We start from the raw sequence: 27,312 nt of genomic DNA on the forward strand, positions 1-27,312 counted from the left end.
AGGGTAAGGTAGAAGCAGATTTATGATAAGAAAAAGGTTAAAAAAGTCAAGAAGCGAATTGAAGGTAGGGGTGTTTCTGTTGTCAGCAGTAACCTTCTCACAATTAAACAAACACCGGGTTAACTGCTTGCTAGGAAATGCCGAAGCCGCGCTAGAGAGCACACAGCGCTTTCTGAGTGAGCGGTGCCGGGCGGACGCCGCTCGCTGCGTTTCTCTGGGGATCACAACCGCGCTTGGGCGCGGGGCCGCGCGTCGGCAGGGACAGCGCGCCTGGGGATGGGCCCGGCACCGCCTCCCCGGCCGCGTCCGGCCACAGAAATGCCTTGAAATAAAAGACTGAACTGCACAGCCTGCTGTCGGTGCGAGTTTTACTTGGTTTTCGCGGTGAGGTTATACGATCACCTAAGCCAGGGAGGCCCCGACAGGGCAGCCCGGCCCTGCAGGCCTGGCGCTGCTACCCCCGCGGTAGGCCCTCGCAGCTCGGCTCTTCTAGGCATGCGCCGTCCCTCCCGGCTGTGCCCGGACTCCACTTCCCAGCATGCAGCGCGCCTAACGGACTCGGAGCGCGGCGTCACCACCGACAGGACGCGGCTCGATCCTGTCCAATCAGCGCCTGCGCGTGGTCTCGCGGCTCCGCGGCGCGGCGAGTTCGGGCGGGAAGCGGGAGATGGCGGCGTGGCTGCCGTTGGGGTAGGCGGCCGTGGCCCGGCTTCCAGTTCTGCTTGCTCCTTAAGAGAAAGATGTTCCGGCGGCGTCCGGGCGCCGTGGGCGCGGAGTGGAACTGGGAGAGGGAGCATCTCTGGCTCTACCTTTTGGCTCTGGGCTTCGATCCGAAGGCTGCCGAAGGGGCTTCGGGCACCAACCTGCTGCTGGGACCGTAAGGCCGAGGGAGCGCCGGGGTGGAGGAGGGCGCGGGGGGCCTCCAAGGTGTGGCGTGGAGGCATCGGGATTGCTTCAGTATTTAAGTTACAGTTCGTAATACTTCAATATAAAGTAACGTTCTGTGTTACTCTTAAGTGATGGGTTAAACGCTCTGTAAGCTTGGCTGCTTTGCTCCTTGTCATGTGGCTGTATGTGTGTTTTTAGGACTGCCTTTGACATGCCGAGCTACAGCACTTTCCACGTTATTGCCGTGTTTTTGTTCACTAAGCTGGACAAGCAGCGGGCAGTAAACACTTTCAGGTGAGTGATTTGTTCAGTGTTGTTTTGTTCAGTGCTGTGCACGTCGTAAAGAATATGGTGTAACAATTAGTGAAGGGAAAAAGCGGTCTCTTGAGGAGTACTGTGGGAAAATGGCATTCTTTCAGTGGATTTGTTTCCCCTTTATCTGTAGTTTGGAAACTTATTTTAGACACAGCGGCTGTACTTTGATAAACTTAGTGTTTCTGCAGAAGCAGAGTAATCTGTCTCTGCCTTTTGTTTTCCGCACCAAACACTGAATAATTTCTCCCAGTTTAGAGATTGCTGCTGAAAATTTTCAGTGTGATAAGAATCCCGTCTTCATGTTTTCTGGTATGACAGAATTGCTTTAGTAGCTTACCGATTAAATAAACTGTGGGGGGAAGGATACAAAAGCTGTAAGCATTCAGGCTGCTTTTTCTGAGTCTAAAACAAGTACAGACAAATCTCTCTCTGAATAAGTCCATAATTCTCACATCAAGAGAAATCTTGTTTTAATATGCTTCTTGTTGTTTTTGGTCTGGGCATCATGCGTCATTCTCAGATGGCATCACAGGTAAAACTTTGTTTACAACGTATGAACAATGTAACTGAATACTTGAAGATATATTAAAATATATTTTTTCCTCTCTCCTCTCCTGTTGCCTCTTTAAAATGGAAAGAAACTGTATGTTTCCAGATGTAAAACCTTCAGATCTTGAATTCAGAAAACTGTGCAGCTCATGGCTGAAAGAAATTTCAGTAAGTGTTAAGAGGAGTGGAAACTGATTGTCTGTTGGTTTCTCTGACGTCATTCTTTCTTTGTTGTTGTTTGCTCTGAAAGAACATAACTGAGTTTTAAATCAAAGGAATAGGTTTTAGTTAATGCCTTATTTTGTGTAGTGTATCATATCCTTCCTCAGTAAAAGCTGTGTTACGACAGAGGTTGAATCTTGGATGCAAAAGCTGCTATGTATTTCTTCTGGTTGATCATATTCGGTGGTTATGGAATCACATAATATCCTGTGTAAGAAGAGATCCAAAAGCCTGTATGATGCTTGTATGGATGGAACTACAGAGGTTGCTCTGAAAGTACTGCCTCCTGCTTATTTCCTTGGAAATAGAACAGATAAAAGGAGCTAATAATTTCAGAGCAGCCTTGTAATTTGCTCTAACTTGGAAGATACTTGGTAAAGTTAAATGGAAAGGTATTTATTATTTAAAAGTGATTTCAAATACTTTAAAAACTTAAGATTGCTCTTTACATACAGGGAAATTTGACTATAAAGTTTAAGGGCATTGTTCTAAAGAGACAAAACAAAATTTCTTGTTTTAGGTATCATTGACTTCTTAAGCCTTCTGGTGCTGCATTTGTTTAAGAAATCTTTATGTACTTCATGTTTTTTTGTACTTCATACTTTTTTGTATGGAACTATGGGTCATAGAAGAATGTTCAGAAAATATTAGTTTCTTTCTTGGAGTAGAATAACCATCAGATATAGTGACAAAGCAGATTAGGTTTTCATTGGACTTGCAAGCAAGTAGGATGTTGTGCTTCTGTGTTCTTTGCACAAGAATGTTTGGTGGCTGTTTATAGCTATTATTTTTTTGACTAATTGTATATTTAAAATCAATTTCACATCTAGAATGAAGAGGGAAGTGGTATTCCTCAAGCTGCAGCTTCTTTTTTTCTTTATTCTACTGGTCATAAATTTATTCACTTAATGTACCGGTTTGCAAGATATGTAGTAGTTAAAGATCTGAAAAAGAGCTCTGCAGGTAAGCTGTTATGGAACAGTAATGTTATTTCATTTATCACTGTCAATTAATGTCTGAAGTTCTGAATGCATGCCAAAAGCTGAAAGTAGGTCTGTGTCAGTTGCTTAGCTGAAAATCTCTCACAAAGGTGCTGTGTGCTTGCATAGAACTCATAGAACAATGCAGACTGCGTGGCTTACTGTTACTTTGCAGATCTTGGTCCTAGGTTCATGTACATAATGTTGACTGTGCATCAACATGATGATTTACTCCAAAAGTGTTTTTTTATTACGTGCTCTTTTTCACAATGCGAGGATTCTGAAGGATGTAGACTACCTGTTGTAGACATTTTGTGGTTTCTTGGCATAAAGAACAGGAAAAAGGTGTGAGGGGGAAGGAGGGAATGGAGAAAGCTGTCAGAAAAGATAGTATACTGCATAGCCTGCTTCAGTCCAGGTAAAATGGGCAACCTTACATATAGTTCTCTTAATTAAAATTAGGGAGACTAGGAAGTTATCTGTTTCCTAAAAGTGAATCATGCAATCCAAATATTAATTTTCTTTTAGACAGCAAAATACCTTTTGTTAAAGCTGCGTGCTTCAGTCCTGAGGATTTGCGTAAGGCAGATGAAAGATGCAGAGTGGCACGTAATGAACTTCTGCAGATTTTACTGAGGAAGGATTATATCATCCGAAAATATAAGAAAACATCCCAGTGAGTAATGCCTTTAAAGAAACAGTATTTTCATAAAAGCTGACTTTTTGTGTGTACTTTTGAAAGGATCTGAGCAGGATGTATCTCACTTCCTTTGTGAGTTGTGCTGAATTCATTACTTTGCTCCACATTTGCCTCCTTTAATTAATTTTAACATACTATTTGTAGGCAATTACTTCTTCAGTTAGGAGATGCTGTATATTGGAAGATGCAACTACCTGGTCACTGAGCATATAGAATTCTGCATGTGTGGCGCTATTTGAAGGATCTTACATGAGAAGATAACAGTTTCAGAATATAATGTGAAGTCTTTGCTTTATGGTGTAGGATTTTATTTGTGTAACTCTTAGTTAATTCACCAAAATTTGCTGTTCTTTCTTTGCCTAACACTGTCAAAAATATTTTTTTCAATTTTGTGTGGGGCTGTGTGGAGCCAAGAGTTGGACTCAGTGAGCCTTGGGGATCCTTTTTAACTTGGGATATTCAGTGATTTATTCTTTCTCGTGAGAAATGCTTCCAGTTTGGTTAGAAATAATAATTAACTCTGTATACAGGCATAGAGTAGATTTGCATTGGAATTTACATAATTTAGGTGAGATACTTCACATGATTGGAGAGATGTAGTGGGCAGTTGCAAGCTTTTTAGGAAAGAGCATAAAAGGTGGAGGGATTGTAGTGTAGATAAAAAGAAGTTTCAGTGCATGGAGCTTAATTATATAAAAGGAGACCAGTCCATGTCATGCCTTTGGATCAAAATCCGAGATGTCATCATGAAAGGTGGTGTATAACATTCCTTGATTAGGGAAAGTTCATAAAGCCTTCTTAGACAAATGAAACACATTTCAGGCCTCCAGACCCCAGTTCATACTGATGACTTCAGTTTATGCTGGAAAGGCCATGTAGTGGTGCATAAGCAACTAGGCAACTTCTGTACTGCACTGAGGATGACTTTAATACAGTCACTGGGTGTGCTGAGTAGGAATTATTTTGGATTGACTGACTTAAGGGAGACTTGTCTGGAGGCATAACTGTGAACAGGAGCTTTATCATCAGCTCAGCCAAGATCACAGAACTTAAGATCCAAGGGAATGAGAGGAAGACAACTAGAATTGAAAAGACACTGAGGTTAAGAGCAGGTTTCTACTTGGCAGCTGTTATGAGGTATTTTTTGGAAGGAAGAGGAGCTGAGAGGTTCCAGGATATTCTCAGAGAAACCATTGTTGAAGCTCAGAAATGGTCCATCCTGTTAAATGGAAGTAAAAAAAGCATGCACTACAGGAAACCAACCTTTTGAAATGGTGAACAACTTTTAAAATTCAGAAGTTAATAAGTAGCATAAAAGGTGACTGTGTTCCAGATAAGGATATAGAAGTATCTTTCAGGTGTGCAGCAATACAGTTAAATCACCCAAAGGGTAGTAATACCTCAAAGGCTAACTGGCAGCTCATCATGATTGGAGTTCCTGTGGAGTTGATCTTGACTTATTCTTCACTTTTATAAAGAGTCTGGATGAGTGGGATGAGTGCAGTCAGATTTGCAGTTGATGCCTTATGAAAACAGTTAGTCATGCTAGAACAAAAACAGGTCACGCTGGATTTGATTCACAAGAACTGTATGAGGTTTAATGAAGATGAATGTGAAATTTGGGATTGAACAAAGCAGCCATTTGATCTGGTGAATTACTGATGGGGAAGCAACTCTACCAAAAGCAGCCAGCAGTGAGGATTTCGTTGGTCTGCAACCTGAGCGTGAGCCTGCAGAGTGCTCTGGCAGCAGAGGTGATCAATAGCATTCTGTATGGAAAAGGAGTACAGGCAGCAGAACATAGGATAGATATATTTCACTCTGGTTTGCTCTACTTATACTGCACCTGGAATACTGTGTTCAGTTTTGGTACCTCCAATTGAAGAGAGACATTGAAAACTAAGGAGATTCTTGAACAGAAACTCCATGCTTAGAACTTTTGAAAACTTGACACATGAGGAAAGGTTGTAGTTGGGTTTATTTAATCACTATCACTATTTAATCACACATAGATCACTATGTTTTGGGGTGTACTTTTCCCTTATCTAAAGGGTAGCTAAAAAAGAGATGGAGGTACTTCACATCAATTTACAATGACAGAACAAGAGGCACAAGGTGCTTCAGGGGGGAAACTCTGGATATACAAAGAAAAAAAGTTTCTCATGTGAAAACAGTTAAAAACACTGAAGAGGTGGTAGAATTTCCTACACAGTTTTCAAGACTGGTCTTAACAGGGCCATGTACAGTTGATGAATATATTTAAAAGTTTATACTGATAAACAACAAAGAAATTTTTAGAAAAAATACATTTTGGGTCTAATAAAATTTAAGCTACTGCAGGGGAATATGACAGCTTAATTTACAAATTTTTAGTGGTTTTTCTGGCTGTCTTTCTTCTCAGGGTTGTGGTCAGGATCTTTCATATCAATTTTTACGTTGTTCCAAAATAACTGAATTGCTCAGATCTGGAATGAATATAATCATTTAGTGAGTAAAATTCTGGAAGCAGCAAAACAAAAGCGTGGAGTTTTGAGAATCTGGGATGACTGTAATTTTTTTTCTTTAGGTGTTTAATTAAAGAAATAAAACAGATGAAATGTGAATATGCACACCTCCAGCAACAGTTGCAGAAGTAAGTATTTCTCCTTGGAACTACACTAGATAAATAAAACAATTTTAAAATTAATTTATATGAAGTATTATTGACTTCAATTTTACTGTAATCCACTTGAACTTTTCTCTTTCATTTGCATGTAGGATGGAATCAAAGGAACAAAACAAAAAAGACAGAGCTGAGAGAATTCAAAAGGTGAGCTTTTGACCTTTCCTGCCCCTTCCACTACCCTGTCCCACCCCTTTTTCCCCCCCTTTGTGGCAGATGATCACCATATTTATAATATTTGTGTAATATTTATCGCCATACTGGTATTTCTACTTGTCTACCTGTGGTTATGCTACCTAGCTGTCTCTTCTGCCTGTATGCTATTTTGTTATTGTATTATGTTATTATAATAGGTGTTTTAACATAGAATTTTTGTCCTTCTTTATCATTAAGGTTCGTAGTATGTGGACATTGATAACGGAAACCTTTTCATCTCTGAAAAAGGAAATGGAAATTGTAGAGTCTGTATGTGGAGGTCATGTTGATCAGATCGTTCTCGATGGAAGTAATGTTGTTGTCAGTATCCCACGTCTGTTGGTTGACAAACTTGAAAACGAAACTCAAGCAGTAAGTAATTTTTGTCCATGCTAAAATGTTTTGCTTTTTTTTTTTTTTTTTTTTTTTTACTTTAGAATTTACTTTAGAATTAAATACCTTTCACAGATGATAAAGATGGTTGCAAGGATAAACAAAACATGTAAAATGATTGTAAAAGCTTGTATGATTATGCTGCTGTTCTGTATTGGCAGTTTTTGAATTGTTTTCTTTTGAAGTTTGACATGCAGTAACTGCATTGCTAGGTTTGTCTAGTCAATACTTGAATTTTTGCCCAACTGAGACTATAAAATAAGTTTGTCATTTAAACTACAGTACCAAATTGATTTTGTTTCCAGCATGGAGTACAGGGTGGTATTTAGGCCTGCTCTATCTTTTGAGGCAGTGATTAAATGGAATAGTTCCATTAGTTTATGCATTTTTAGTTCACACTGCTTTTTAGGCTGCCTTCAAGCAGATTATGCTTGAGAAAACCAATCTGAGGCTTAAATCAGGGGTGTGGAGTTTTTTCCTTTTTTTCAGATTTTTTTTTAAATGAAACAGTTGGAACCGAATCAAAGTACGGGCTGTGAATCACAGTGCAAACATTATCCTTGCTGTGAATACAGAAGACAAAACTTCCTGTTACTGATGTGTTCTTACTGTTCAGTAACACGTTTTCCTTTTGCTTGCAATATTTCAAGGTGTGTACGGGAAATTTATATGAAGGTGAAAAGCTGAACTTTTTAACAGTCATTCAACTATTAAATGAAGCCCTAAGAATTTTAAGAGATGAATCGTATCCGTTTGACTCAAAAAACCACTTACAGCCCATTGTGAATATGGCTACGTTACAAAGTAAAATGCTATTGCATTTGGAAGCAGTGAGGTAATTATCTGGAATTTTTGTCTGGTTCTCTGTTGTTTATTGTGTAAATCATGTCATCTTATCCTTGAGTCTTTCCTGAAAGAATTGCTTATAGTGGGAACGTGTAGGTTTGGTTTGACAAATTCATATTTGTCTTGATCCATCCGTATAATTTTTAAACTGGAATTTGTTATTAAGTAACTTCAGGTTTTTTTTTTTCCCTTGCTCCATAGATACTGTAGGGGTTTGTTTCTGGAGACTTGGTTAATTAGCTGATTTGCTTTTTCAATATTGCATCAATAAGTTCTGAGATTGCAAAATTTTATCTGAAACTGAGTCAGGGAAAGTTTAAGCATGTATTTGAATGTAGTTCTTCCACTGTAAGGAAACATAAAGACAATGCAGCAGCTGTTTTTTAGGTTGTGAATTTCTGTTAGATTCTAGTGCAAGCACAAATGTGTTGTTGCATATCAGAGGTTTTGTAGGATAAGGGGAACATTTGATTGTTATTATGATGTGTTTTTAAGTATAATTTTTACTCCAACATAATGATCTTTCTTCCTTTGCAGACAAAGCATAGAAAATAAGTGCTTTATTTTGAATAAATCAAATTCTAGAAGACAGAAAGAGTGGATAATGAAGTGGGAACGCTCTCCTGGCTGGTCTTCACTCTGCAATCAGGATTTAGTAAGTAGTGCTCAGTTGATCTGATGCTGGGGAAGAGAAGGGATGAAGTGCATCTGTGCTGGTGTTTTTCGTTGTCGTATGATGCTGTACATCTTTGTTGAACTTCATGGTTAGTGAAGTATAGCAGAGTATAGCACAGTATAGCAGAGATTGCTTTCTAGTGAAGTATAGCAGAGTATAGCACAGTATAGCAGAGATTGCTTTCTGAAGTAGTTTTTCTTTGCAAAGAAAATATGCTCAACTTAGTGACAGCTGGTGTGACTTCATTTAATGTAGTGGGTGGAACTGCCTTGACAGCACAAATAAGAGTTGATTAATTTATATATCAACAATACATACTTCTTTTTCCCTCTGCTGTAGACATTGAGCTTTTATGTGCTATTACTGGACATCTACTGAATTGTATTTTCCCCTTTAAAGGGATCTCCTTGATGAACAATAGAAATTCCATTCTGACGCTCGCATCTGTACAAAAATCTAAGGTTATATCCTTGCCCCAGTAGTGATCAAAAGCTGCATGTTGAGCCTGGCTTCTCATTTGCAGAAAAGCTACTATAAATAACTGCCTGTTAATTGCTGATGTTACACAGTTTTTTCTCATTGTTTGTGTAATTTTTCTTTTGAAAGGATCTGGGTGTGGTACAGGCTGTATCAGAAGCAGAAAAAGATTGTGAAGATTATATCTTTTCTCAAAATCCAGGATCAGATTCAGGTGTGTGAACTAGAGAAGCTTTTCCTTTTTCCCCACCCCCACCTCAACTTTTATGAGTTTTCATGGAACCCAGAATCACTGAATTGTAGAATCACAGGTGTTGCAAAAGACTTCCAAGATCATCCAACGCAGCCCAACCATCTACTACATCAGACTATCACCAATATTAAGACTCCCTGCTTTTTGTTTGCAGATTTCCTTGTTAGACTTTGGTAATTTAGTTGTGAATGAATACGTAGAATAATTGCCTTTCATTTTGTCAACATAGTTCATTCAGGGGAGCATGTGGAATCTTCCCTCTCGAACAGGCATTCAGGAGCAGCACAAATGGGTGCTGGCTGCTAGTTGGATCTGTGCCTGCAGGAGCTTAATGAGCAAATGGGTTAAGATTCATCTGCAGTGGCTATATTGAGTTATTTCTCTTTAAGTACTGGAGGAGCCTGTCCTGTGAATATTCTACGTCTGTGGTGTGAGTTACCTGTATTGCCCACAAAGGCTCAGCAACAACAAAAGAAGCAGCAATACTAAAACACTTACTTGCTTTTCTAGATATTCTAGACCTTTGGGAGATAAGTTATGAGAACAGTGAATCAACCACCAGTGTCTCATCATCGTTAACACCAACTAGATGGTATGACTTTAACAAGAAATTGATTTAAAAAAAACAAACTAACAGCCAACATCAGTGGAAATGATGGAAACTTATTTTGTGAGCATAAGTGGAATATTTCAGTAATGCTCTCCTTGCTTGTTATGTCCACCTGATAGGGTAAGTAAAAAGTAAAGTAACTATGGCTTTCTGCACCTGGAGACTGGTAAGCAACTGCTGGCTGATAGTGTGCAGCAGCTGAACAGCAAGATTTTAGCTGCAACTTTTTAACTACATTCAATTAAGTTTTAAGAGGCAAAGGGGAGACTGGGTGATTCTTCTCAGACTAGGTTGATGTAGATGTATTTTCATCATAGTCTGAGAATAAGAAAACAGATATTCCTGGGAGCCTTGTTTCTGTGTTTAAAAACAAATAAAGCAGCCTAAACAAACAAATCTAAGAGAAATCCCAGATTTGTGTCTTCTAAAATAACTTTTTTCTGTCTCTTATTATAATTTAAAAGAAAAAAAAAAAAAGGTTAAAACAAGACAAAATTCCAGAAGTCTTCCAATGGGTTTTGACACAATATTTCATTAGTGCCAGAAAGTTTAATAAACGTATCACAAGATTGAAATCCTACAAATATTTGAATGTTGCCTACTAGAAGAGAGGGAGTTGGCAAAGAAAAACAATGCTGATATCATATACTTTGACATCAGCAGCTTATTTGCATATGAATCTCAAAAATTGTCCAATTGCTTAATGGAATTTCTCTCAGTGATTTGTTACAGCGTGGATTATTTTCTCTTTATGATTGTAAAGACATTCAGGAGTAAGTATTGATATTTTAGGCTGTCTTCCTAAGAAGTGAGATCTGTATGTTACATTTTAGAGCTTTGCCGTTAATGCTGCAATAATCAGAAATGGTTAGACTTGAGTATGTGGTAGTCAGGTGATGTGTGTATGAATATTTAGGGGGAAGAACATCAAATCTGCAGAAGGTTTTCCAGTCGCCTTTGTTAGAAGAATATGGAAGACTTGTTTATAAAATATACTGCAACACCCCTTCTCTTTCACTTTGCTAATTAAGGGAAAAAGTTACATAATTACCAAGTTTGGGAGGCTGATACACAAATAGAGCTGAATCTGCTCTAGTTGTCACCTGTTCTCCCTATAGTAAAATTGCCTTCTGATGACCGGAACGAATTGAGGGAAATCGTAACGGACAGATACGGGGCACACAGGTGTGTAGTGGCTGTGCACTAAGTCTTGTATGCTACTTGTTTTGTTTTTCTCTAAAATGGCCTTTTTTTTTTTTTTTTTTTTTTTTTAAGGATCTCTTCAAAATCTTCAGAGTTGTCAGAAACATCTGAAAACAAAGACCTCTTAACTGAAAAGGTTATTCTTAAGTGATTTATTGCCTGTCCAATAACTTAAATGTCTTTAATATTTACTTTTGATGTTACTTGAAGCCTGGACTTAGTATGTTTTTCTGTGAATTTTTTTTTAAAGCAGTACAACTATTCCTCTGAGTCATTCCTAAACTGTGAAAACTAATTGCCATGAACTTCCTTAAGAAATAGGCAAGCAGTAGGAAATACGGGAACTTGATTATGACTTCTAGTACAACATCCAGTGTATCACAGATTTCCTGCCTGTGAAAACAGAATTGACTTTTTTTGTTGTGAGCAATTGTCAGACTAGGAAGTTCCTTTATGTTGTGTCCAAAAACAAGAGATACATATGTATCTCAGAGATACAGTATGTACAGTTGTCCATTGTACTGTTGTTCTTTCCAGCTTTTTGAAGGTAGTTGCAGATGATATTGATATTGTCTGTGTTCAGTAGTGACACTTCATTGTAGCCTCTGCTTATGTCCTACTTTTTTTTAAATAAAATGAGTGTCACAATAACTTGTATTTAGTTAGAATTTAAAACCTTGAAATATTCTTGCTGATATAAATGCCAAGTTTGTTGCTCTCAGAATTTGTGCAGCATCTCCTTTATGCTAGTTTTCTGAGACTTGAATTTAAAACTTTTCATAACTACTGTATATTTCTCTAGGACTTGCATAGTGAACCAGATAGTGGGAAAGAAAAGCCCATGCCTCCAAGGATCTCGGAGGATAGAAAAGATGAGCTCACCTTATCAGAATCATGGGAAAACTCAGAAGGTCATGTTACCCAGAGAGATGCTCCTCTTGAAAAGAAGGATGTTCTTGAGAAAGCTAGAGAAGAATTGGCAGAAGAGGTTAGGAAAAGTTATTGTTGTTTGTTTGTTTTGTTTGTTTTGTTTGTTTGTTTTATTTAATAAATATCTGTTCAGAAAAGAAATTGCAAATATTTTTGTAAAGTAGTTCTTTTCATGTGTGTATGTAAAAGGTTTTTTTTTTTTTCCCATGCTAGACAGTTGCCACTGAGTTTTAGGAGTGATGATGTCCCAATGAACTACAATCTGAAAGCATAAAGCACAGAATATTTCTAAGCCACTGCAACGTGAATAGTACTTCCAAAAGAATCATAATGTGATTTTTAACACCTTCCATACTTTAGTTTCTGAACCACTGCATGTATTTAGAATTTGAAAGTCCTTTTTGTTTTTGAATTCTGTGGCTCAAACATTTAACAGATTTTGGGAATTTTAGCAAATATTTAAGTATTCTTTCTTTTTTTTTTTTTTTTTTCACCTTAAGAGTTAAAAAAGGAAAGGAATTCCTGTAGAAGAATGATTATTACGTTCACCACATCTTGATTTGAAAATTAAATTATCTTTCAGTGAAAGAGGGCAATTAGTTGTCGTCTGTTCTATTTTTGGAACTCTAACCTTTATACTTACACCATTCTTGACCAGTATCTCAAATATCTTTTGAGTGTGTGTTTTCATTTTAAAGGTAGATTCATGGGGGAGCTTCTAATCAAATTCTGATTTTGCTGCCATAACTTCATTTTGTGTTTGTAGAGTACTGGTCGCGTTTTAAGCCTGAGTAGTAAATTGCAGAATAATCAGGAGGTTCCAAACTAATCCAGTCACTTAAGAGAACGTGATTTGCTTGGAGTCATAGCTAACGGAAGTAAAGAAGTTATGCTTTCTCAGAATTTGCTCTTCTGTAATATTCTACAGATTGCAAAAATAATAACATCAGAGTCACCTCAGAGTGATGCAGGAAGAGGAATAGCATCAGATGATCTCATTGACTTTCTGGATTTTAACCCATTTTTGACAAGGAAACAAATTCACCGAACTCCAGAAAATCTGCGTGAGTCTAAAATGCTGTTTATACTATATGCTATCACTAATGAGAAATGTAGCTAGCTCATTGGCATTGTACGTCTCACACATGAAGAAAAATTCACTGAAGCTGCATGTAACCCTAAAGTCTCACTTGTGTAGCTCAGGATCAGCAAGTACTGTAAATTTGCATAAATGTTTCCGCTAGCATAGATGTTTCCTGTGTAGAATCCCCTTCTGTTGTGAGGCAAGTGTATATATATGTATGTATATACATATGTATATGTATGTATGTATATATATATATATGTATGTATGTATGTAATAACGTCTTTATACTTGTTATATATATATATATATATATATAATATACTATATATATTATATAATTTATATACTATATATATAATATATAAAATATTTTTATATTTTATATAAATATAAAATATATTTATAAATATTTTATATTTATATAATATATATATAAATTATATATAATATATATAATATATATTATATATTATATATTATATAATATATATATTATATTATATATTATATATTATATGTTTATATATATAATATATATTACATATATATATAAATATATATATGTAATAACAATTAATATGTTATATTATAACATATTATAATATATATATTATAACATTATAACATTATATAATTTATATATATAATATATATAAAATATTTATAAATATATTTTATATTTATATTTATATAAATATATTTATATATATATAATATGTATTTTATTGTATATATTATTATATAATATATTTTATTATATATTTATATAATATAAATATATTTATATAAATATAAATATAAAATATATTTATAAATATTTTATATTTATATAATTTATATATATATTTTTTTCCTAATTTCCTTATGTTATTAACTGGACAGTAGAAAAGTTTGGTTGGGAGTGTGAAAAAAATTAAAAAATTTTATTTGTTTTTATTTCATTAGTTTCTGAAATTAGAAACTCATGGAGAAAAGCTATTCAGTCTGAAGACTTGTCAAATGCAGAGCTGGTTTCAACCGAAGAAATAATAGATGCTCCAGTGGATGCTAGTCCTGCAATCCAGGATAAGGCAGCCATTAGTTTAGATGGGGGTTCCTCTTCATCTGCTGTACCTAACGTTGATTATCCATTGTCAGAACAAAAGTCCAAAAGAAGTTCTGCAGAATTTGCAGTTCTAAAGCAAATGATAAGTCAAATCAATGTACCTATGATTTGGGAAGAAACATCTGAGATACTAGAGGATTTGGACAGTGAAGAAGAATTAGAGGACGCTGTTTCTGGAGAAAGTTTTATAGGAAAAACAAAACAATCACCGTGCATGTATGTAGAGAAGAGCTTGAATACTGCATGTATTTCTTCAGAAGACAGTAGTAAAGTGAATATTGTACCCTCAGATCACCTTTTGGGTTTAATGGATAAAGATCTGCTGTGGAATGCGTCTCCAGTGTTAAGTTCTAAGAGCTGTGAAGTTGATGATTTTGGGATGCTGCATAAGACTACTCCAGAAGAGCTTAGTAGCAGAAGTTCTAATAAATTTGTGATGTCTGAATCTGGATTAGGTTTTTTAGGTAGTGTATTTATACCACATAAGACAGTACATCACGGGAATATTCTTAATTTAAAGCCAAATCTAGATTCCCTGCTCAGCAGATACAAAATGCTGAAAAAAAGTGTATCTGGAGAAGAACAGGAACTGCATGAGGTGTTTATTGGAGATGAATCTTTAAGTAATTTCTCAGACATAAGTCTTTCTCCAGATGAAGGAGAAAGAGGCGATTTGCAAATGTCTGTAGAACGCTTCAGCTTGGATGAAGAATTTGCCAAGATAAAATCACCAGTATCTCTTCCTGACAAAAATCCTTCCCTGCCATCTTTGCTGGTCTTCTCTGAACACCTAGAAGAAATGGCATCAAAAATTAATGAAATCCCATTAGACCTGATAAATAAATTGAAGGGTAAGTGCCCATGTACTTTAGCAACCAGATTTTTGTCCATTTTGCCACCAGTTATACTACCACATGTGTCATCTGATAGCTGAACCCTCCTGTAAAAGTGTTGGACAAAAGATTATTTGCATGCTTATTTCTTATAGATGATGGGACAAAAGCAAAGCATATGTGTTCTATTTTTCTTGTTTTATGTATGTCTTTCAAGGATGAAAAAAGATACTTGTCTGATTTTCTAAAGAAACCTACAGCTATTTAAAAAAACAACAACAACAAAAACAAACAAAAAAACCACTCTACGTGCATTAGCAGCAGAGTCCTCTGAAGTTATATCTTGAGAATTCACAAAGTTGATTTGAAATAATACGTTTACCCTGAGTATGTGTAACTCTTTAGGAATATATAGTAGGCAATATAAACTGGTGGAGTTCTCGGTTACGTGTTTGTAGTCTATATGTCCTCTTTTGTTTAACCACTAGAGCACTGGTTTAAGAAACGCAAAGTTAACTTTTATGTACGTAAATAAAGATGGGCTGGTAATGGCAATACACTACTAAAACGTATGCTTTTAGTGTCATACTAGAAGTCTCAGGAGCAGTGAGATTTATGCTTTTTGTGAAGAATTACCACTTTAAATAACCACACAAAAGGTAGTGATGCTTTTTCAAGTAATACTTGACAAGGAAAACTTACTATATGCAGGGACTCACATTGTTTGTAAACGTCAGTGGCTTAGGTTATATTGCTTAGTTTACTTCACTTTTAGTAAGAGAAACAAAACTCTGCTGCAGTGCATCTGCTGGATACTGCTCTGTAAGATATTTTTCAGAAGGATAACTTAGTCTAACTTCTGAAGACAAAATCTTTCTTTTGATACCCACTTTGTACTGTATGACTTGTACTTTGGTATTGTTTTGACATAGTGGTTTGTGAAGAGATCTTGTAAGTGCGTGACAGTGACAGTGCCATTTGCTTTTTTCCATATCAAAGCACTGAGTAGATGATACTTTGGTCTAATCTACTGCCAATGTAAAAGGCTACTTGATACAGAATCACAGAATTCCTGGATTGGAAGGGACCTCAAGAGATCGAGTCCAACTCCCTGCTTAAGCGGGCATCGTACAATAGGTTGTACAGGTAGGCATCCAGATAGGTCTTGAATGTCTCCATACAAGGAGATTCTACAGCCTCTTTTGGTGATCTGTGCCATAGCTTCATCACCATTCATCTTCATGATTGTATGGAACTTCCTATGTTCAAGTTTTAGGCCATTACTCCTTGTCCTATTGCTGCGCAACACTAGGAAGAGCCTGGTCTCATCTGGTCAGACATATGTATATATTAACATGAATTAGATCTCCCCTCAGTTATCTTTTCCCCAGGCTGAACAGACTCAGGTTACTCAGTCTTTACTCCTATGGGAGATGTTACTGGTCCTTTATCATCTTTGTGGCCCTCTGTTGGAATCCTTCTACAAGATTCTTGTCTTTTTTATACTGGGGAGCCCAGAACTGAGTACAATATTTTAAATGTGGCTTCACCAGGGAAGAGTAAAGGAGGAGGATTACCTCCCTCGACCTGCTGGCCATGCTCTTTAATGCTCTTTGGTGTACTGTTGGCCTGCTTTGGGCACACTGCTGGCTCATGGCCAGCCTATGGTCCACAAGAACACCCGGGTCCTTCTCCGCAGATGTTCTCTCTGGCAGGTCATTCCCCAGTCCGTGTACTGATGTCTGCAGTTATTACTCCCCACATGCAAGGCTATTATTACTCTTACTGAACCTCATTAGTTTCCTCCCTCCCTACTCTCTAGTTTGTTCAGGTCTTGTTGAATGGCAGCACCTTCTTCTGGTGTGTCAGCCATTCCTCACAGCTTTGTATCATCAGCAAACTTGCTGAGATTGGTTTCTATCCTTTAATTCTGATCATTGATGAAGACGTTAAACAAGACCAGACCCAGCACCTATTCATGGGGGTTTATGCTATTTACAGGCCTCCAACCAGACTCTGTGTCATTGATGACAATCCTCTTACCTCTGCCAGTCCTCAGTCCGCCTCACAGTCAACTCATCTATCTCACGCTTTCTAGGTGTCATATGAAGGATGCTATGGGAGATGCTGTTTAACACTTTGCTAAACTCAAGGTAAACTACATCCACTGCTCTCTCTGCATCTACTCAGCCAGTGATGACATCACAGAAGGCTACCAGGTTCGTCAAGCACGATTTCCCCTTAGTGAATCCATGTTGACTAATCTCAATAACTTTCTTCTCTTCCAATTGCTTGGAGAGGGTATCCAGAACAAGTTCCATCACCTTTCCAGGGTTGGAGGTGAGGCTTGTAGTTTCCTGGATTCTCTTTCTTGCCCTTTTTGAAGACTGGAGCAACAATGGCTATCCTCCAGTCTTCAGGCACCTCTTCCATTTGCCAAGAGCTTTCAAAGATTATCAATAAGGGAGTGCTTCGGCAGCCTCCTCTGCCAGCTCCCTCAGCACACATGGGTGCATCCCATCATGCCCCATGGATTTGTGTGCACTGATTTCAGCTAAGTGTTCTCTGTCCAGATCCTTGACCAACAGGGAATCTTTCTTTACCTGGACTGTCTTTCTTAACTCCGGGGTTTGGAATTTCCTGAGGGGCAGTCTTTGTAAGGGCTGAAGCAAAGAAATCATTGAAAATCTCCATCTTCTCAGTGTTCCCTGTTACCAGGCACCTACCTCATTTTGTAGGGGACCCACATTTTCCCTAGTTTTTTAAACACTGTTGATATGTTTAAAAAACAAAAACCTTTCTTGTTATCCTTCACCTCTTTTGCAAGGTTTAATTCCAAGCAGGCATTAGCCCTCCTTGTTTCATTCCTACAGGCACTGGCAACATTTTTATGTTCTTCCTAGATGGACAGACTGTTTTTTCATATTTCATGGGCCTTCTTTCCTTTTATCCATGAGTTCCTTGTTCATTTACACAGGCCTCTTGCCACCTTTCCCCAGTTTCTTACTCTACACTTCAGTAAGAAACTAGGTGATGCACTGATCTTAAAATTGGACAAAGTGGTGTTTAAGTGTCAACCAGCTTTAATAGGCCCCTTACCTTCTAATGCTGTAGCCCAAAGGATGCCTCCAAGTAAATCTTTGAAGAGGTTGAAGTCAGCTCTCCTGAAGTCCAGGGCAGCAACCCTTAATGCTTTGCTTCTTCCAAACTTTCTTATCTAGGCTTCCAAATTTTCTCTTAAAATTGAGCATAAATGCTCATGCTGTATATTTTCCACTTAATTCTCCTATATAAATAACTTAGTAACATGAAATTGTGACTGTACTGATAACAGATGATTTTATCAGACTTAAACTTGAAGTGCTCTTTTATACCTATTTTTTCACTGTGTGCTAAATGTTGTTGGAACAGTATTTCCTGTCAGTTAATTGAACATTTCACAGCCATCAAAATTGGAAGTAACATTTTATTACTTTTTTAATACATGCAGATACTTTAGGAACAGTATTTCTTTAGTTAATTGAACATTATGCAATGTTAACCAATACATTTTTTTTTTTCCTGCAGATAAAGAGAAGCTGAATGAGAAGCTGAGCACAAAGGAACCACCATCGTTATTAAAAAACTTGTAAAACATACGAACAATGGTAGTATTAAAATCACGGTGCACTTGAGTACTTCGTAATTTCTCCAAGCACTGTCTAGATGATAAGTTGCACTCCTATTTCTTGCCAGGCCTGTGTGCCAGACTTCTTGTCAGTGTCAGTTGCTTGCTTTGATCCCTTGTGTCTCAAGTCATCCATACTAATTTTCTGTGAACAACTCAAAACTTATGTACAAAATTATATATTCCTTTGTAAACACAGCTTTGAAAATAGATGTTGAGCATGTTGTTTTTCCATTTTCTAAAATTACATAACGTCTCAAAGGAGAAATCGCAAAATATTTGGTGTCTCTGTCCTGCCCCTTTAAAATGGAAAATGTTTTTGCGCACTGCCTATTCTGGATTCTCTCCTCTTGAAACGTATGGTCAAGCATTACCATCAGTTTCCAGTGTTGATAAAGACCTTTTTCTTTAATAAATTTCTCCAATTGAAGTGGAATTTTTGGTACAATTCCTTCAGGCTTTGTACTAAAATTTCAAATTGAAGTTTCAAACTATGATTTCTGGTAGAGTTAATGCTGTTTTATTTTCAGATTGTAGATATTCCGTAGTAGACTTATATAAATCTGTACACTGTGTGTAATGTATACATTTATGTTTATGACACTGCAGAGTAACTGACAATAACATTATGACAGTGCATTTCCATGTTGATCTAGTTGTTGAACAGCTCGAGACTACAGCTATCAGCTGTCTGAAATAGGCGCAGCTGTGTTGCTTGCAGACCTGAGTTCTAGAGCTTGGTGGTGGTGACTTTACAAAGGCTTCCTAGGAAACTGACCAAGTACTTGTGCCCTGGTCAGAAAATGCTTGAAAGCAGGAACCACAGTGCACTGGTCAGGATGCTAGCAAAGGAGCTTGGTCACGCAAGCCAGGGAAGGAGCTGATCAGTTCAGATGTGCTCTGACAATATGATCTGCTTCTCGAAGTTCCCAGATTTTTTTTGACATAATTGTTTCAAGAGATTGCTGCTGAAGAGGTTTTCTGCTGTAGAGCATCTGCTGGGAAAGACTGATCCGTAACTTTTTCTTACCAAACATGCATCCAGTGTCGCCTGTGCCTTTGCACTCAGTGCCATCCTTGAAGACGTGCGTTTGTCAGCTGTGCTCCTGTGGGTATGTAAGAATATGGGGAAAGGAACTTGGAACGGGAGTTCCCTGCTAGCAAGATGCACTACTCATTAGTGCTACAGATGTTATTCGCTGCTCTTAAGTTACAAATGGAAAATTATAAATACTTTTTTCCATATGGGATGTACTGAATGATGTAATTCTTGGTTTTCTTTTTTGTTTTTCATAGCACAGAGGTATACAAATGGCAAAGAGACTTCCCATTTTTCTTTTTACATGGATTGCCTCTCTAAGAGGAGAGCATTTAACTTTTTGGCCACAAGTGTGGTTTCAAATACATCTTTCAAATACATACTACTAACTTTGAGTGCTTTAAATTAGTGAAAGTTATCCTTCCTCTGTAAATGCGCAAATTATGAAAAAGATGAGAACTCTGCAAATAGATGAGACTACTGAAAGCAGCAAGAATTGTTAGTACTTGTGTCTTTTGAATGTCTGCAAATGCAGACATTCAATGCAATAATTAGTTTTATGCCCTCTAACATAAGATCCATTTTCTCATGTTTGCAAGTTTAAAAAAAAAAAAAAAAAAAAAAAAAAATGAAGTGGGGAAAAATATTGACTCAAAACTTTGTTTTAAAGCTGTAAAATTATAAAGAGGGAATGTATAAGATGCTGATACAGAGTTCATGTCAGATTGGAATGTATTACACATGATGAATAACAAATAAATAATAAATACATGTACTCCAGAAAGAGAAGTATTTTTTGCTACCAACCTGCATTTTTAAAGTATTTTTATTTGTCTTATTTGTAAGATGCAAGTGCTTCTGCTCCTTCCATTCTTCATTCTGTATGCATTATTCCTTTATTTGATAAGCTTTTGTATTTGACTTTGAGACCTGTGTTAAAGAAAGGCAACAGTGATTTAATTATTCTGTTTTGGTGTTGGTTTTGGTATGAAGGCCTTAAACTTAAAGCTTTTGGATCTGGATTGAAAAGGATCCTTTACTCTATCCAAATAATGTATATGTTTGCTTTTGAGGCACTTAATCTTTCAGAAGCTACACAAGCTGCTAGGATAGATACTTTGCAAGAGCAGCTAAATAGGATGTAGATAATGTGTGGCCTGTCTTACGAAAAATCCAACCGTAATGTGGGTTGCTGCCACATTGGCAGTTCTGAATTAAGTAGTAATGGCTAAGAATATGGCGCATGGAATCAGATCATCACAGAAATTAAACAATTTCCAGTATCTCAGTACTCGGCACTGATGAGGCCACACCTTGAGTACCGTGTTGAGTTTTGGACTCCTCAGTTCAAGAAAGACATTGAGATCTTGGAGTGTGTCCAGAGAAAGGCAATGAAGCTGGTGAGTGGTCGGGAACACAAATATCAAGAGATGAGGGAACTGGGATTGTTCAGACTGGAGGAGGCTCGGGGGTGACCTTTCTCTCCCTTGAACAACCTGAAGAGAGTTTGTGATGAGGTGAGGTTCGGCCTCTTCTCCCATATCCTAGCAATAGGATTAAAGGGAATGGCCTCAAGTTGCACCAGGGGAGATTCAGGCTGGATCTTAGGAAATACTAGTCTGAAAGAGTGGTCAGGTGCTGGAATGGGCCTGCCTGGAAGGTGGTGGAGTCACCATTCCTGCAGGTGTTCAAGAAACAATTAGATGTTGTACCGAGGGATGTGGGTTAATGGGAAATGTTGGTGATAGGTGGACAGTTGGACTGGATGATGTTGGAGGTCTTTTCCAACCTTGCTGATTCTATATAAAATAGCAAAAATAAAATTGCCTTGCATCTTAGGAATTTTTCACTGTTTGCTTGCAGGCGAGTGGAACTGCTGAAGTCTAGTCTTACCAGTAAAGACCACGGCTTTTAAAAATACCAAGGTTTTATCAGTAAAGACCAAGAGGAGTTTTACTCAATATATGTCTATAAGCATTGTTTCTCAAATAATGGGGATTGCTAATTGTCAGCAAACCTCACTTCATCAATTTACAGCTTATCATTTTGGCAAAATTTTCTTCCTTTTTGTGGGTAGATACGAGAACAAAATTAATCTGTTATTTCAAAATTTCTGTTTACTGAATGGTAAAGCAAATGGATCAAGAAGAGTTTTTGTGGTGTTAGACGTTCCAATAGTTTCAGAACATGGCAATGTAGAAGCGTGGCGTTCTGGAAAATGGAATAAAGTATTAAAGCCCTAAGCTTCTGAAGAAGGAAACTTTGAGGATAGAACGAATATCAAAGAAAAGTAGCATCATTAAGTTGCTTAAAAATAAATTCGTGGGCCATTGAACAACTGTACCTTCTAATGAGAGAAGTTGGTCATTCTCTTAATCCTCCAATCAGACTGACTGAGTCTTTCTACTAAAAATAAGTTCAGTTTACAACAGCACAGATAACTGCTCTTGGCAGGGTTTTGAAGACAGGTACTGTACGTATGTTGGCTTTCTTAAGTCAGCTAGGAACTTGCAGTCTTTAATCAATTTTCAATTTCCTTTCTAGAATTTGTTCTTTGCCTGAAAGGGCTATGGCAGAGCATGTTTGTGAGTGCACCAGGAAGTCTGTATTCCCTTAAGGAAAATGACTGCACTGCATATGAGTACTGTATTTTTTTTTTTTGTGAAACTTGGTAGCCACCTGCAAATTATGTGTTTGCCTTTTTGTTACGTGGTTTGCCAGTGTAGTTTTCAGACCTGAGTTTTGTACCCCTGGCAATATTTGATACTCAGCGGAATTCTAACAGTAGTGTCTTATGAGTAATATTTTCTGCAACCGTGTTGTTGTAAATATTTGAAATAGTGGCTCTCTAAGTTATAGTTTGATGTGCTTGTGATCTCTGTGATCTAGTTACGATAGATTGGTTGGATTTAAATGGTCCAAAGATTTGCAAATTGTTGATGTCTTTCTGTCTGATACAGCTGTCCACCTATCTCCCCTCTCTCAGTTTAGACATAGTATGATGAGGTGCTTGCTGCTCCTTATTGCATATGTGGAAAGAAATGACTTGGGGCTGTGAATCCTAGACTTCCCCTTGGAGTCACGACGCAGTGGTTTCTCATATCCTAGGATGTGTCATACTGTCAGGAGCATTTCTGTGCTGCATACATTTAACACAAGGAACTGCCAAGATTCACGAGTAGGAGAAGTGAGTAGAGTGCACCCATTTATATTCTTGGCTTGGTTAACATAACCTTCTTTTGACTGTTTAGTATTGAATTCCTGATTTTTTTATTTCTATTTTTTTTTGTCTTCAACTTACAGAGAATGTAAATAGGTATCTTTTGCAGCATATCTTATTGTTGCTGGATTGGTTTGTTTTTACAGATAGAATAATAGCTACCACTTACTGCTGAAGACACTGTTTCTCTGACAGACTGTTCAGATTATTCTAGGTCTGGCACAGTGAAAAGGGGATTTGTGAAAAGGATCCTTATTCTGTGAGATCACTGTTTTGTGATCTCATAGGAAACCATTCTAAACAGCTTGCTTCTCTCAAAGTAATTCTACTGCATGAGTCGTGACCTATCTGCTTACCATAAAGTAAAAGCCCAAGATAACAGCAGCTCGCAAGAACTGATTGTTTTTGGCCCTTGTTTCTTATTATTCTGAATTTTTCACCAGAAGATGGCAGCAGGTTAACGTTAGTCACAAATATTTTGGCTGCTTACTGTTGGATAAATACAGAGATACTTTGCTAAATATTTGGAACCAACTAGTTTACCATAGGCCACAGCATGAAAACCGACATTTCAAAGTTCTGCATGCCAAGTAGTTTTGTGGCTTTGTAGGTCAGGCTGCGCCTGGTCTGCCAGTCCTCTGTAAATGTTGGCATTTATTTCTAAACCTCAGTGTTAGGGTTTCACTTGGTGGCCTTTCAAGAGCATTTATTTTGGAAGAAAAATCAAAGCAGGTAGAGCTGATGCTTAAATTAGTTTGCATTTATTGTATATTGCCTTTTAGTTCAGGAAAATGTTTCATTCTTTTCCTAGAATTAATTTACTTGGCAATAGACTTCAGTTAAATATGGGTGACATTTTCCGTGGCAATAGGCATCAGTTTCAGTTCTTTCTCCACTTCTCCTATTGTATGGTTCAGAAAGAATTTTTGTTTTCAATGAGAAGGCTAAGTAAATATTGACTGAAAAATAAGGAGTTCAGTAGCCCTGGCAGATATTTTGTGGAAAGTAAGCTGTGGTGGCCAGAAAAACAAAGGTGTGGGTTTTTTGTTGTTATTTTTCCCCTTGTAGCAATAAATGAATTGTTATTGTAGTAAATATTCATAGATATATAATAGTTTGGGTTGGAAAGGACCTTTAGCAATCATGCAATCCAATCCTGCTGCTGTCGGCAGACATCTCTCACTAGATCACAGGGCATCCAACCTGGCCTTGAACACATCCAAGGGCAGGGCATCCACAGCTTTTTCATAGCAACCTTTTTCAGAGTCTCGTCACCCTTTGAGTAAAAAACTTCTTTCTTATATCTAACATAAATCTCCCTTTTTTCAGTTTAAAACCATTACTGCTTGCCCTACATGTCCTTGTAAAATGTCTCTCTCTAGTTTTCTTATAAGCCCCCTTGATGTGTTGAAAGGCTGCAAAAAGGTATCTCTAGAGCCTTCTCTTCCCCAGCCTGAACAACCTCAACTTCTCTGCAGTGCTGCTTTCAACCCATTCATCACCCAACTGGTACTGATTGAGATTACCCTGGCCCAGGTGCAGCATCTTGCCCTTGGCTTTGTTGAACTTCATGAAGTTCATGTGGGTCCACTTCTCAAGCCTGTCCAGGTCCATTTGAATGGCAGCCTTCCTTCTATCCTTTCAACTGCAGTACTCAGCTTGGTGTCATCCACAAATATGCTGAGGATGAACTCTGATCTGTCTAGATTGTTGATAAAGATGTTAAACAGCACTGGTGGATCCTGAAGGGATATTGCTCCACTTGGAATTTGAGCCATTCACCATGAATCCTGTGATAAAGCCATCCAGCCAATTCCTAATCTACTGAATAGTCCAACCTTCAAACCCATCTATTTCCAATTTAAAGACAAGGATGTTCTGTGGAATGATGTCAGAACCTTACAGAAGTTGAGGTAGGTGATATCAATTCCTTTTTTCTCTTGTCCTCTGATATAGTCACTCCATCATAAAAGTCCACTGGATTTTAATAACTCCTCTGCTGTTTCTGCTCCCAGCATGTTTCTCAATCTCTTGGTGCTTCTGAGAGCATCTGCTTTCAGCTTGTAGCTTCTTTCCCTCCTCTTATATGTTGCAAAGTCTTTTTGACGGGAAATCTGCAGAACCATGTTTTCAACTTCAGTGAACAAGGCATATTTGCCAAATGTTCCAGCTTGTCCCTTTCTGGTCTCTTACTTGTAACACATTCGGTGTATGAGGTTAGTGTGACAACTCTGTTTAGTTAACTGTAGTGCCATTGGATGTAGTCAAGAGAGTTACAAAGAGCGCTTCTGGGTGAGCTTAATTTTCCTTGTGACAGCTGTGAACCTATTGTCCATGAAATGACTTGTGATGATCTAAGGTTTCTAGACTTCCATTTTTAGTAATAGCTAATCATTTTTGAAGAGAAAAGTGACTTGGATTTGATGTGAACAACCTGTTAACCATTATTTTACTTCAAATTCAAATAGAACTCATTCCACATTTACAGCTGCCAACACTGCACTCCATCTCTTTCAGTAGAAGAGAGGGAAACTTTCACTTTCAGACACTTGCTCTAATGACTATTCAGGAAAAAGAGACAACAGGATTGTCCTACAGATCTTGCACAGGGCTGAACATGAAGAATGAAGGGAAAATATTTATCTTCCTCCTCAGAGTGTTTGGCCTCTACCTTTTCTGGTCCAGGCCTGTCAGTGGGGCAGGAACTGCTGTATGGGATGATCTGTCCTGTCATGAAGAGCTTCAAGGCCTATTTCACAGCACCACAAGGAAGCGGTGCAAACTTGCAGTCAGGATTTGAAGTGTTTTGCAGCTTGACTAGATCTTTGCGCTGGGAAGGTGCAATATTTCCAGTGCTGATTCTTTCTTTGACAATAATCTGGCAAAGCAAAAGAAAAAGAACAAGAAGTCATTTTCCTTTCTTGCATCTCCTATGCATCTTTGAATCAACACTGAGTCTTTGTTTGCAGGTCTAACAGGCATAAAGTACCATTGCCTAATGCTGCTAATTTAATTTCCTTTTCTGAGTAAGGTGAGGGTATGTGGGCATCTGTTGCTTCTGGTAGACTTGTGGTAGTCTCTTTTTGTTTTTCCTTTTCCTCTGTACAGCCAATCAGGAAACTGCAGTCCATATCCATGCACTGTTGATGCCACACAAAACCTGGTCAGACCCATCGTGTCTTGTTCAAACATAGATTAAGAGGTTCTTACTGTCTTCAGTATCATATGATCTAGGTCCACCACTCAGAGACATTTTCAGGAGAGAAGTCCAGAGAGACCCATGGTGCTGCTGAAGCCTTGATCCAAAGGGAAAGTAATGTGACGTGACCTAGCACTGGTGGTGCCCACCCTTGCTCTTTTTTTGCTCTGGATCTGAGCTCCCAAGGGTGGCTGTATGTCCTAGGGAACAGGAGCATGGCCTGAAGGCATATGTAATTCCCCTGCACTCATGTTTTTAGTTTGTTCTCTGTTCTGGCCAAAAAACCAAATGTGGTGCTGGGCACTGCACTTCTTGCCATATTTTTGGGAAGCCTGGAATACTTTGGCTTCTGTGTTAGGTATGTTGTGCTTGAGAGTATACATTTGCATAAGGAAAAAGTTTTAAAAGCTAAAATCTTCAACGAAATATACAAGCTGCAGTTTTCAGGTGGGGGAACCCAGAAAATACTGTGGCAGCTTTAGTTAAAAGAATGTATTTTTCCCCTATTGAATCATAACAGTGACTCTTATTTGATTTGGTTATTATTAAAAAAGAACATATTTTTAAACCAGCCTAAAGATTGTCAGAGGTGAATTTGTCCAGTCTTACAAATCCTGTTTACAATCCGAGAAGAGCTTTTCTGGTAAAGGGATTCTACTACTCAAATTCTTACAGAAGGCTGTTGAAAAGGATGTGGAATTCACGCTGTGCAAGTTTACCATTATTAAGAGCATCTCAGGTTTGATCTGTAAGTATCTTCTGTTTCTCTAAAGCTTTTAGGAAATTAAGGTGATAAATTTTAGCACACACATTAGCAAAAACTAGCCCTCTTAGTATGCCCTGATAGAGCTAGACAAAGGCAAAGCCATAATCTTTTAACTGCGTAAATGTCCGTTGTATAATCAATGATTATTCAGATGTATGATTAACAAGTATACAGAGAAGTTAGGCTGGTCTTTAGAGAGCCATATATCCTTCAGCAAAATTTAAGGTATACGAGCAAGTACTTCATGCAAATTCCAATCCTTCCATAATTCTTACTGCTCTTTGTTTAAATGTTCAAACAACTGCCTCATGACTGAATACTCTGTTGTGCTGCAGCCTGGTAGAAGTTGTTAGTACTACTGATGGCACAGATGCAAGGAAAACTTGTAATTCTTCAAGAACTCTTCGGTGCTATAGTTCTCTCTCTGGGACCTTACCTTGTTAGTCCACATATGTCCATGATAAAGAGACTATCAACTGTTATCTGTATTTTTAGAA

At 37.8% G+C, this 27,312-nt stretch overlaps 1 protein-coding gene and 1 non-coding gene across 3 annotated transcripts; both read left to right on the forward strand.

The window, feature by feature from the left end:
* Positions 1–610: 610 nt before the first annotated feature.
* On the forward strand, positions 611–20,274 carry HAUS6 (HAUS augmin like complex subunit 6). Of its 2 annotated transcripts, XM_052700948.1 has the most exons (17): positions 612–877; positions 1,087–1,182; positions 1,842–1,920; positions 2,805–2,937; positions 3,483–3,630; positions 6,221–6,286; positions 6,412–6,463; positions 6,710–6,883; positions 7,555–7,739; positions 8,288–8,405; positions 9,033–9,117; positions 9,667–9,748; positions 11,042–11,105; positions 11,772–11,957; positions 12,828–12,963; positions 13,932–14,942; positions 18,492–20,274. In XM_052700948.1, the coding sequence occupies exons 1-17, from the start codon at positions 741–743 to the stop codon at positions 18,554–18,556; spliced, it is 2,817 nt and encodes a 938-aa protein (XP_052556908.1). In that variant the 5' UTR covers positions 612–740; the 3' UTR covers positions 18,557–20,274. The 2 variants fall into 2 exon arrangements, with proteins under 2 accessions (XP_052556907.1, XP_052556908.1); XM_052700947.1 differs by lacking the exon at positions 18,492–20,274 and having other exon boundaries at positions 611–877; positions 13,932–15,752.
* Positions 10,824–10,953, forward strand: LOC128089824 (small Cajal body-specific RNA 8). The gene has a single exon (XR_008210696.1). It is a non-coding gene; the product is annotated as a small Cajal body-specific RNA 8 (non-coding RNA).
* Positions 20,275–27,312: the final 7,038 nt, after the last annotated feature.

Source organism: Tympanuchus pallidicinctus, unplaced genomic scaffold, assembly GCF_026119805.1.
Source record: "Tympanuchus pallidicinctus isolate F22 unplaced genomic scaffold, pur_lepc_1.0 scaffold4, whole genome shotgun sequence".
Taxonomy (NCBI): Eukaryota; Metazoa; Chordata; class Aves; order Galliformes; family Phasianidae; genus Tympanuchus; species Tympanuchus pallidicinctus.